The sequence below is a fragment of the Penicillium hordei genome (genome assembly GCF_028827395.1).
Source record: "Penicillium hordei strain IBT 12815 chromosome Unknown utg000005l_segment0_segment0, whole genome shotgun sequence".
NCBI classification, from domain to species: Eukaryota; Fungi; Ascomycota; class Eurotiomycetes; order Eurotiales; family Aspergillaceae; genus Penicillium; species Penicillium hordei.
The window spans coordinates 4,175,973-4,188,548 of record NW_026623146.1 but is presented as its reverse complement, the minus strand read 5'-3'; the positions used below and the strand labels follow the sequence as shown (position 1 = coordinate 4,188,548).

The 12,576-nt window shown below is 46.5% G+C and overlaps 2 protein-coding genes across 2 annotated transcripts; one reads left to right on the top strand and one right to left on the bottom strand.

Moving 5' to 3' along the window:
- Positions 1–7,699: 7,699 nt before the first annotated feature.
- On the top strand, positions 7,700–8,219 carry N7537_010417 (uncharacterized protein; the record flags this gene model as incomplete). Its single annotated transcript, XM_056901471.1, has 2 exons — positions 7,700–8,060; positions 8,128–8,219. 2 exons carry the CDS (start codon positions 7,700–7,702, stop codon positions 8,217–8,219), a joined length of 453 nt encoding a protein of 150 aa, XP_056750139.1.
- Positions 8,220–8,953: 734 nt separating this feature from the next.
- On the bottom strand, positions 8,954–12,228 carry N7537_010416 (uncharacterized protein; the record flags this gene model as incomplete). Its single annotated transcript, XM_056901470.1, has 6 exons — positions 8,954–9,122; positions 9,188–9,937; positions 9,995–10,021; positions 10,111–10,528; positions 10,633–11,175; positions 11,226–12,228. 6 exons carry the CDS (start codon positions 12,226–12,228, stop codon positions 8,954–8,956), a joined length of 2,910 nt encoding a protein of 969 aa, XP_056750138.1.
- Positions 12,229–12,576: the final 348 nt, after the last annotated feature.

The following is a 12,576-nucleotide window of genomic DNA, read 5'->3' as shown; positions in this document are numbered from 1 at the left end:
TGCACCACATTTATTTCGGGCATCATTGGTATTCCTTTCCCTAACGGATTGGTTCCGCAGGTATGAAAGCCAAATTGAGTTTCCAATCTAGTTCTGAAAGTATTAATAACCCGTGCCAGGCACCCGTACACACAGATTCATTGACAGTCTATGAAACGGATCTCTGCATTGTGCCAACTGAGGAAGGAGAGGGGGCCGAGATCCGCCGTTCGATAGTCAAGGCAACTGCAGTGGTAGAACAACGCGTATCGCATTTCGTCATGGGTCTGGCTATTATTGGCACTATGACGGGCCCCCTCCTAATCGTTCTCCACACTATGCCTGCTGCGGTGTTCGCAGGCGTGTTTTTCATTGTGGGATGGGGCTCTGTTGGATCTAGCGGCATCATGGAAAAAGCGATTTACCTAATGCGGGAGGACCGTTTTGTGCAACGTGACGAACCTCTTCTGAAAGTGCGGAACCGCAAGGTCCTACTGTGGATTGCGTGTCAGCTCATTGGGGTCGCAGCCTGCGTCGCCATCTCCGAGACAATTGCTGCTATTGGTATCACTTTTCTCCTGTTTAGCTTCACAAACGCGACTAACGGTTTTTCATTTCCCAGGTTTCCCTGTGTTGATCATCGCTCTAATACCATTTCGGGTGTGGATCATTCCTAAATGGTTTTCGGAGGATGAAATAGGTGTACTGGATGATTTGACGGCCAACAATAAAGCCGTTCTAGCCAGTCTTGGTGGACCACCCAAATTCCCCGGGGAGAAATGTCTGCAGGACTACGGAATTGAGCGGCGGTACTCGGGGCGGAAGAGGGGAATTAGTAGACAAAGAGCTGGGAGTTTACATCGTTAAGGCCGTGTCAATTTCCCTGGGACTGAGGACACGCTGGTCCTTGCACATGACCAAGGTATTCCCGAAACGGTTGTTAGTATTATCACGGTGCTTTAAGTACAGCCTGAGGCCAGCAGGCTGAGTGCATCCCAAAGATTCCAAGCACAGAGCCATTCGCTCCAAACTTCGTGGGCTATTTGCATAGAAATAGCACGTCATCATATACCGGTATGGCTTACCGTTATTTCACTGTAGCAGCTTGACTCGAACACTAGCGCACCGATTATCTATATTTCTATCTATGCACCCACCTTTACAGAAATCAAGGGAAGCTATAGGAGGCTGAGGAGATGTACCACCGAGCAATGGCAGGCATAGGGGTGCACCAATAGGATCGATAACAGGTCTAAGTTGCTAAAAGGCCCCTAACCCGTGGCACTAACCCCCTTGCGCTCCAGGTCAACAGACGACTCAAGGTTGATACCTCCAAAAATTGATGCGGAGACTGGCCCCACCCAGCAGGTCTCACATCCAGTGGGGACTTGAAGCTGAAGCAATATTGACCTCATTAAATAGCGGACAAAGTCTACTCACAATAGTGACATGGATTATGTCAAATTAATATCCGACAATATCTTCTCTACCGTGATACGGTACCAGCGTGTTGGGAAAGGTCTTTAGAGCAAGCTTACCTGTTTTGTTATAGCAGTATGATCGCCGAAAGAAATTACAGTTCATTCCGAACCCATGCAAAGGGATAAACGTATCATGCCAGTGTAGGCTGTTATCTAATCAAAGCACATAATATATCTAGACTAAATGAATATTTTCGATACAAGTCGCTTCTTTGCGTCGTTTCACCCAAAGGCCGATGTCACGAACGAACCGCCGGGCGGCACCTACTTTCACGCCGTGCTTAACAAAGAAACCTGGGTCTTGATCCTCATAAATCTGCATGAGGTCGAAACAATTTTCGAGGGTCACATCGCGTGCCTTGCTGATGTTCTCCCTGAAAGTCTCGTTGCTCACCCGCGATTGCTGCCATTCAGTATATTCGTCCACAGCGACATCTAGCAGGCCGTCAACCATGATTGATTCGGCACAGCCGGGCCCGTTGGGCATGGCGTCATTAGCGGAAGGATGTATCGATTGCTGAGATGATCCTGCTAGAAGGACAGTGATATTGATTGGAGGACATATTGAACCCGTTGTAGAATTCTCCGCAGCTTTCTTTTTTTTGTCCAGACGCTGGTTCTCCTCGGCATAGAGCTGCTCGCGAACACTGTCAGGGACATCAGCGTGGGTCTCGAGAACCCCACCTTACTCCACATATTTAACGAGGGCCTTCAGATAGTGTGTCTTCAATCTATGGTGCCTTTTTCCCTCTGGATCTTGCCAGCAATATTGTCCTTCGTAGCGACATAGAGGCCCGGGACATCGCATGACACGATACACATCGCGCCAGACGGAATGTTGGCCGGAGACCTGCTCGGCGTCAATCTAAGCGTCTCGGTTAGCGAGCATCCGTGTAGTCACCGATGACTTTCCTCTCTTATCCGTTCTAGAAGGAAGAGGTCCACTGTCCTCTCTATAGTTGATCGATATCTAAAGCCGGATCTTCTTGCCACGACGGAATAGATAGGCCCACGCTAGGAGCTGTTTCTCGACCACTGTCCAATCAACCCTAGTACCTTCAAAGTGTTTGTCAATGTCCCGTTGGGAGTTCACCGATAACACCATATCAGTATCATCTAGTCTCACCCGTCGGCCACGGGCTGTCTTCCGTCGTAGAATATTACAAGCGTCCTCTTTTATCTGTTCCCAGTAGGATCTAGGCGGTTAAGTCAGGTCTTGTTTTGTATCCTTGACCACAACTCGATTGTTCAATTTAACCCTCCACTCGATCTGGTAGTAGATACGGTCCGGAGATTGTTCATCCCATGCACATCCATCTGCACGTTCAACCACAAGATCAAAACTCTGCTGGTCGGACGGATGTCGATGCAAGGAAGGTGAACTTTCACCAACTATATCCTCGGGATCGGGTGAAGGGCAGATTACTGATGGCGTCCATTCGCGGTCTGGGTAACCAGGGGTAGGGGCATACGAGGGAGTCCGTTCCCATAGATCGGGCAGTTCAGGTCGGTAAGCATCATCATCATCGTTGAAAGGAGTGTAAGTCATCCCCCCAAGGCAGAAGATGCCACTGAGGAGTCTATTAACATGGTTGTGTGTTAGCTTCCACCAAGTGTGTTACAGTGCGTCAAGAAGAGAGGACTGTGGCTGACAGGCTGAGTATTATGATAAGCAGGTTCATGAGTAGGCTGCAGGTACAGTAAGCAAGTAATGCAAGTCACTATTTGCAAGGTCTGGTGCCGAGTAAGCCCCCCAGACCGTCACTTGGACATGAGCTGGAGGGAAGTGACAGGTCGCCAGATGCTCCAGCTCTAGTGTTTGACTTGTTTGCATTTCCATGGAAAATTCTAGTTCCCTTGGATCGCCAATACAGTTACGAGACGAGGCGCCGTATTTTAAAAAAAGTAAATGACGGTATCGAGATTGGTACGGGAATATTAATATTCCGGTGCTATTCATAATATGGTCTAGTGTCTCTTGGCGGTGAGGTTAGAAAATCACTCGAAGAGTGTAGCCGGTTGCACCAGTTTCGGCACGTACTGTACATAACCTGTCAGACTTTCAGTCGTACCATTTGGTCTACGTGGATGAGTCTGGGTGCGATAAGCGAATCGGGTTCCGAAGGACTGGCTGGTCTCCGTTAGGCACGGCGCCGTTGCAGGTAGCCAACTTCCATGTGACCAGCGGTACCAGATACTACCCGCATATTGCCAAGATGGGATTTTGCTCTCTCGTGTATTCCAGTGCTCCACGGATGCTGCAGTCTTCGAGGACTTCATTGGTCAGCTTCTTCGGCATTGTGGGAGATGGCCTGAACCAAAGTCCGTTCTAGTTATGGATAACGCATCTTTCCACCATTCTGATCGTATTGAGGAAATGTGCATCGAAGCAGGGGTAAAGCTCGTGTATCTACCACCTTACTCACCCGACTTGAATCCTATCGAGGAGTTTTTCTCTGAGCTAAAGGCATATATTAGGCGGAACTTTGTGCGGTATGAAGAAGACCCAGAACAAGGATTTCAAACTTTCCTCGAGCGGTTCGTTGAGGTTGTTGGATCTCGAAAACAGAGTGCCTTGGGTCATTTCCGACATTCTGGGGTGGTCATTGACACCCATGGCTAGTTGGTAGCGTTAGAGGCGTTCTGGAGTTAGGCCTGACAATGATACAATACATACTACCAGCTACAAGTTACTCAATTCTCTGCCAGCTCTACTTTTGTGTGTACAGTTGTGGTTTAATCATTAACTTAAGGATTTGCATAAGACAGAAGTGATTTAAAAGCCAATCTAGTTTGTATATGAGCGCCTTCTTATGCCTTCATGTGGGTTCAAGCTGCGGCCTGCGTAGCTTGGTCGTCCAACGTGGCATTTCTTACACACTTAACCCATTGGCCAATATCTCTCACAAATTGGCGTGCAATACCCACCACAATCCCTTTGTCGATGAAGAATGAGGGATCTTGATCCTCGTGAATCAGTCTAAGATCAAGACCATTGGCTAACGCCACATTGCATGCTTGCCGAAACTGTGCTTTCAGATTTTCGTCACCAACATTCGATTCATGCCATGCGCTGTAATCTTTGACAGCTTCGTCTCTTAGTAAGATTGAGGTCTTCCATGACTTGGTCATTGGGTGGCAGAACCACTGCTGAGGCTGTGGTTGGGTCGGACGTGTCTTGTTGCGGGGAAGATTGCATCCCATTGAAGTTGATATTGATAGGCTGACAGCTTCCTGGGGTGCCTACCATCTTGTTCTTCTGAGATTGTAGGATATTGTCGGATACTAATCTGACATAATCCATGTCACTATTGTGAGTAGACTTTGCCCCGCCATTTACTGAGGTCAATATTGTTTCAGCTTTAAGTCCCCACTGGATGTGAGAACTGTTGGGTGGGCCAGTCTCCGCATCAACCTCAAGTCGTCCGTTGACCTGGAGCGCAGGGGGGTTAGTGCCACGGGTTAGGGAACAACTAGCGCCAAGGCTCACGTGATGACAACGCGTTGCGCGAGTCCAGGCTTCTTATCGCAATGGGTATAGAAAACCACTTTTCGGGGCGCTGGTTCAGCGGCTGCGATGCATATGATCGGATCACGATATATGGGGTCTATGGATACTAGTAGACACAAAGGATAGCCCTTATATACACACAAGCTTACCACTGCATTTTCGCAGCCCGTACATTACTAAAAACGCTACATTGTATTATAGGATATTGGCTCCTAGGAACTCTCAGCAAAATTTACTACTAAAAGTCTTATCCTAGAAAGAGCATCAGAAACCGGAGGGCAAAGACTAACCGCCACCAAGGCAGGTATAGTGGAATTTCTCGTGGGTTGGATGGTCCAAGTGTTTAGTGGAGCCTTCATGACTTGGGTGATCTTCCCTACAATCGGAGCTTCTATGTTGCACTTGATGAACGCTTTCCATTCCTCCTAGGAAAGCGCCATTTGTTTCTAGGAACCCGTTTCTCGATAGGAGCCCGAACAATTTCGGCTTCGTTGAAACATTTGGTCAGATCACGCTGGGAACGATCATTGACTGACACAAAAATTGCTGGCATAAAGTGATTCGCTACCGCGAGACTAATATCGGATTAGGGTTTTGCGGAGTGTATGCCACGATGGACAGGTGAATGGTAATGCTTGTGGACATTGAGATTCTTATAATATTAAACAATGAAAAACTGGAATGATGATGTGATGATATGTGATACAAATGACATGTGTTTAGAACCTTAGAAGCCGAATGTAATAAACTCTATAAAACCCAACATACATGTATGTATTGACCGTAAACGCCGGGCATACATACCATCCAACGGAACATGCCAACTACAGATCAAGCTACCGCCCCAGCTATCGTTCCATCATAAGTATGGGGAGATTTGTATGTTGTCAAAAGGTTGACAAATTCCAAGGCATCATTCTGAGACTGCTTTGACCCATAAAATGATGCCCTCGGCCCTCCCTTACTATCCCAGGGTCGTAGGAATGAAACCATCTGTATGGTAAAGCGCATTTCCCAACAAGATTTATATCCGTCGGTTGAAATGGATTCAAAGTCACCCATTAGAAGTGTTAGGCGATAGAGCAGAAGTGAGGACGATATATGGTATAAAAAGCCACGGTCCCGTAGTGAGTTTTCGAATTGCCTGATGAATGGCATTCGTTAAAAAATTTGAGCATCCTTCAACTCAAAACTTCACGTACACGGGTTCCACCAAAGTTTGTCGTCGTCCCATTTCACAAACTTCCTCTGCTGTCTTCGACCCAGTACCATTGGATCGAATTTACCGAGCTCCATTTCTTTTTCATTTTTTCCTGAAACATTTTGGTAGCTTCTAGCTCATCCTGGTTTAACTGGTCGCCCTTGTCATATTGCTGAAGCACGATGAAATCGATTCGAGGAATTGATCTTAAGGCCTCAAAATATTCTCGATGTATATACCCTTTGATTCGAATCTGAAAGACCTTTGAAGTTCTCATATAGGTTGTCTCCGTATAGGTGGAAGGCTACAAAAATTATCGCGGATTGAGCTTGAAGACTGAGCTCGGTCACACTGGCGCTTTGCTTTAGCCTCGGCCAAGGACTCGGCCGACCTCTTATACTTGGACGTTGAAGAGTCCATGTTGTTTGAGTAAACCTGGCAAAGAATCAATCCTTTGGGTTGTCAATCAAAATCGTAGCATATAGGTAAAAGACCGGCGAACTAACATTTTTAGCCGAACTAGTACTGAGTGCTGATTAAAGGAAAGAGGAGAGGTAGGGGAGAGAAGAAAACGTTCTAAGCTTAAACGGTGGCTGTAAAGAAAAGAAGAAAGGAGAGAAGAATGGCCATTATATACATACTACTGCAGTTTAGCTGCTTGTAGATTACTAAAAACGCTATATTGTATTTTAAGATAATTAAGGTTTCCAGGAATTTTCAGAAAGGGTTCCGTATGAGGCGCACATCATTATTCATGGGCCCTGCGAAGCTGACGTGAGGCTGCAAATGGATTCACGCGCCACCGACGCGGCGTGCAGACCTGATGTGCAGAAAATATGCCAAGCGGTATTGGAAGATCACCTAGATTATGAACTCATTCTTGATGACCCGGATCGTGGTTTCTTCGTTCAGCGGGGGATCCAATCCGGAACAGATCGTCGCTTCCCACGCGGCATTAACGAATGGTCCACTGTTATGAGATCAAACAGAAGGACTTTACTATAACGATATTTAAATTCTAGGCTGTGGCTGGCCCCGCAATTGATGGTCAGAATAGTTCATACAGCCATGATACGATGTCTATTTTCATGGCGTTTTCTATTACTATGCTGGGATACTGCCAAATATGGTCAGATTAACCGTGAAATGCATGGAGCTATAGAAATTAAAATAGACTTGGAGAGAGTAAAGCGGCGAAACTGATTTCGAGCGCGTCTGTATATATATACAAATGAGGTAATCCATACATCCGTCCGTCTGTTCACCTCGCGCAATTCCCAAGAGCGGATGGGCACCAAACGTAAGCCCGACCATACCTCCTGGGAGCTTAAGCATTTCAAGGCTCTTGAATTCCCTTATCCTTGTATATAAATACATCTATTTAATCCCTAATATCACGACCGCCCATTTAACACGGCTTTGATAAAGCAATGATAGCTCAAGGTATCAAAGGATTACTCTGTCTAAGAAGTTTACTTGCTAATCAGCTAGGGGTAGGTCCCTCCTATTTACTCTAAAAGAGGCACCATGGTCAGTACTCGAGTATCGTGTGATAAGTTGGGCTCGGAAGCCAACCCTATCGTTATATACGAAGATGCCAGCGACGACTGTGGCAAGCAGCACGCATCAGAGCAGGATCATTCTGATGGGTACACTGAGCTTTTGAGTACACCAGAATTTTGTGCGACTTTTGGTGCCGGAGGCTCTCACGTTCCACGGAAAAATTCCAAACCAGTACTGACGAATTCGACTTGTGGCTTGAGGCCATGCCAATTGGAATATGGTCAAAGCCCCAGGTTTATTTTGTCCCCCGAGCTTGAATCGATCTCGAACACCTGTCTAGAGGAGGAAAGATCCGAGGCCGCCAAGACTCTCAAAATCGAAGAAAGTATGTTTATACGAATAATTGAAGTGGAGTCCTTGAAGATTCGTTTTGTTAACAAAATCTACCACAGGCGCCTCACACAACCAAGATAAAAGCTGTCACAATATCCCGCGACAATGCAAGAACCAAGTCATCCTCCCCATTTTCGCTTATACCGCATGAACTGGGTGGGGATGCATTGGTGGCGGTGTCATGAATGTCCGATCGCCATTGCAATGATTTGATTCAGAGGCTGGGTCATTGTAACCGTAGCCGCTGCCGCTGTGACTAGTGAATTAACTATTTGCAAGGTAAGGGGATTTTGGTCCTGAACTGGAGCTAGAGCAGCAGTAGAACTCAAGTATAAAGAAGTAGAGGAAAATCTCGATTCTTGGGTCTCGAAAATTCCTCCACTGATAAGGAATAATTAGCCTGATTCTTTTGCTGAGCTGCAACATCGATAGCCGGGAGTTTGTTGAAATGACAGTAATAGTGTACAGTAAGTAGATTTTGAAAGCAGACTACCCCCTAGACACACAATGCTGGCACATGAGATTGCCAACCCGGAGGGTGCTGATACAAGGCCTCAATTAAGTAAAAAGATTCATATTTCAATTTCACCCTTTTAAGCCCACACGTAAGTCCGTATCAGGTAACCTTAAGGCGATATTATTGTAAGTTCAGAGGTATGAACTGATTGATTTATCCAGAGGGAAACATAAGGCTATATTATTATACACCACAAAGTCCAGATCAACTGGAAATTAACTTGGTTCTTTGTATAGACCCATTGTGATTTAATAATGGGTTACAGTATAGTTTGGGTTAGAAAATAACTTTATTCTAATACAATCTTGTGCGAGACTGCTATGAATAGAATGGTAATATCTCAGAAGTCAAGATTACAATTATCTCACTTAGCGACCCCAGAGGCTCAAGAGTTGGGCGTAAGCAATGACTGTAAATGCCCAAGCACCAAATTCTACAATCGACGTCTCTTCCTCTCTGGGGAAGGTTCCGAAAATTGGATCCGCCGTTTGGTTCCCCGAACGCAGTAGCATGCCCTTCTTGGAGGCCAACAAGTATCTAAATGGTCAGAACGGCCAAAACATGCGTATGCTTGTTGGTTACCGAGAATTTCCTGCATCGACTTCGGAAAGCCGCCAATCTTGTGCTGGAAAGACGAGTTGGCAATCTCGATAGAGATGACTTCTTCCAGACTATTAACAGTAAAAGCGACCTTTTTACGATAGTACCCACATCCATGACACTCGTCATCGTTGCCAATCAGTCCAAGGTGATATCCATCCGCAGTTTGGAACCGAGGGCTTGGGAACTCAGCGAGCACTTTTTTGATCAAACCACTAGCATTGGGACTTGAACAGAGAATTGAGCCTTCACAATAGAAATTTCCTTGCTTTCTGATAGGTATTTGGTCCAATTCAAAAAATAAAAAGCCTGTGGCCAGTATCGCACGGACGAGCTCATCTGGGACGCTGTATGATAATCCAGCAAGATCAACCAATTTGTCCACATCATCTAGCCTGGGTAATGGCCAAGGTAGGGCGTGGTTGAGTCGGAATATATGTGCTCTCATGGGGTCTGGAACATAATTGAGGGCCTCATAAAAGCCCTGTTCACCATCCATGGATGGCGAGGACATGGTTGCTCTGATAATGCGTGGAACAGCCCCGTCTTGAAGAATGCCCCCTAGAGGGGCATCTTCCGCCTTAACCTCAGAACTTGAGACTCCAGTACCAACCGACAAGACCAGATCATGTGTTCCGTGTGCAGGCCAGATAGTAGCAGATTCCTTCAATGATATTGCCAAGGGATTGTTGGCCCGCACTCCCCCATCCTGTAACGGACCAAATCCAGGGAGAGTTTTTGTTTGGAAAAACCTATTTGACTATTAGCCTGAGCAGCGAAATGTATAACCTCTAACTAACACTACTTACCAAGGAGCAGCAACACTGCATCGGGCTCTGTAAAATGGCCATATCAGCTTTCTGAAGATAGGCCTGGAACTAATCCAGGATTCAGGAACAAGTGGCATAGAATCAGCAGAACTCACGCTTCCCACAGAAATGGATTCTGGCTTTCTTCTTCCGGCCTCAGAAATTGGTATGCTGAATCGACGGCGCGTTGACCAATACCACGATAATTTGCGAGCACGCAAGCTTTCCCATCAGAGATCCGACTCGTAATAATAGCTACTCGACTGCCCGCAGAACGAGTTGTGCTCACATCGAACATGCGCCGCTCCGGATCAACTGCTTCTTTGAGAGTATTATCCAGGTTATTGGCATCATATTGACCATCTGCCAGGATACCAGCCAGGCATTTGACCCATTTAGCCCAGCCGACGACGGAGAGCTTTTGCGAAGGAGGTGAGACCAACTTGAAAACCTTTTGGGCAAGAGCAGGGAATCTGCGAAAGCTTTCTTCAGCTGTGGAGCCGTTCAAGATGAGATCTATCTCGTTAAGAGCCCCTGATCTATGGTCAGATAATTGGACACCCCAAAGTTACGTGCGAACAAAGGGCCAAATAAAGGGTGAACAGGTTATTGCTGATGTCTCGAGAGTAGCCACTTACCAACGCTTGTGCCTGCAGTCAGATCAAATATATCAAACATGTATATCCCGTGTCCCAGGCGCCTTTCCAGTGCACGGAGGAGACCTAGCTGAATAATTCCACGGACCCCACCACCATCTAAACTAAGCACAAGCGGTCGTTTCGTGGGCGGTAATTGACGAATTGTGAGCAGTGAAGGCTTTTGACACAATGGGCATTTGGTAAAGTCAAAATGATACTCAGCGCTTTTGTTTGGTGTCCCGAAGACCACAACGCAGGTATCGCAGATTGCATGCCGGCACGCCATCATATGTTCCGGTGATCGACACAAGCAATAGAAACAAGTTGTTGTTGAATTAAGCCCACTCCATTGAAGGTGGTTACACCTCAAAACATCCCTTCTGATAGTCGCAGACGAATTGGTTGGACCCATTGAGTAGAAAAGCCGCTTAAAGTGAGCGAACACAGCATCGCAATGTTTCTCGCCGTCTTCCACCTGTGTACAAAATGCTTGCGAGCACTGCCTTCGATAAAGCGCGTCAAAAACAAGGTCGGGATGGAACGCTATATTTGTCAGTTTGAGGAAGGTTGTTGTTAATAAATACGCTACTCACCGTGCATTCCAGGAGGATAGGCATTCATTAACAATGCTGAAGCTACAAAGATGTGAATTACATCTTCGGCATAGGAATATTTGTTTGCGTGGTTGATAAACTCGACCAGGCATTCAGTCGTAATGTAATTGAGCCGATGACTTTCCCGCGCAACTTGAAGGCAATCCAGAATAGTAGGTTCCGAGGCCCCGGTGTCTAGACGCAGAGTTCGCGTCCAAAGGGCATTTAGATGTATAGCCGAAAAGGAGAGTCCGTGAGAAGTTTGTTCCGTGCGGATGTCTTGAGTCTCATTGATAATGAGACGACGTAATGGCTCGAAAGCTGCTGGCGGGGACAATTCGTACCTATCACGTAGGTCTAGGACTGCGACGCCCTTACTGGGTATCCCGGCCGAATTCAATTTATGGTAAACTTTCGAAATATTCTCAAGCTCGGAATATTGAGCTGATGTTAGAACTATCATGACACGCATCAAATCTGCAGTGGGCTGAGAACCTATAGTGACAGGTTGGCGACGCCTTTTTAGCAGCCGGCAGGCATCACGTAATTCAGAGTGAGTATCTACGAATAGACAAAGGATATTGGTCCATGGCAAAAGCATCTGGGAAATGACTTGCTCCTGTATCTCCGATGCTTGTCGAGACCCATCTTGGAGAATACGATAACGTCGGAGATTGTCAGATGACCAGCGACGCAGACTGGATTCGCCAAGCCCGGAAACGCTGGACAGACTGCTTTCCGCAAAAAGGACAGGATGCTGAGTGTTGGCAGTTTTTGTGCTCAGATGAAGTCGAGCCAGGCCAGCTGGTCCTCTACGCGTAACGTTGTTCAGGGGAAAGAGCGCGCGAAGTGCCTTGATTCGGCTACCATTTCCGGCAAAGTATACCACCGAAGGAAATTGTGTATTAGGATGGGTCATTCCTTGCACGAGTTCATCCATTCGCCCCGTGTCTACCAAGGTCCAGCCTGTGGAGTCCGAGACCAGATCTAACCACGCCGCCATTGCCACTGAAAGATAGACAGTGAACAGAATCAGGAATCGCAAGGATAACAAACCTTTAAATAATGGAATTTTGATATCATAGCCTGCCTTTGAAAGTTATCATTAATGCCTGAATAACGCAGGTACCGATGACTCTATTTCTGCGGCGCATTCAAAGATGATGTCGAAGCCCCATAATTTTGATTTTATCTAGGACCTGTTGCTATGTTGCATTGGGTACCATCTGAATTTACGAGAAGCAAATTACAAGTGCTAAGGCAGTTTTTCACCGAGTAGGGTTGCAACATTGAGTGAACAACCAAAACATTCGTATCAAAGACTGAGGGTTGGCAGATCAACACCGTACTT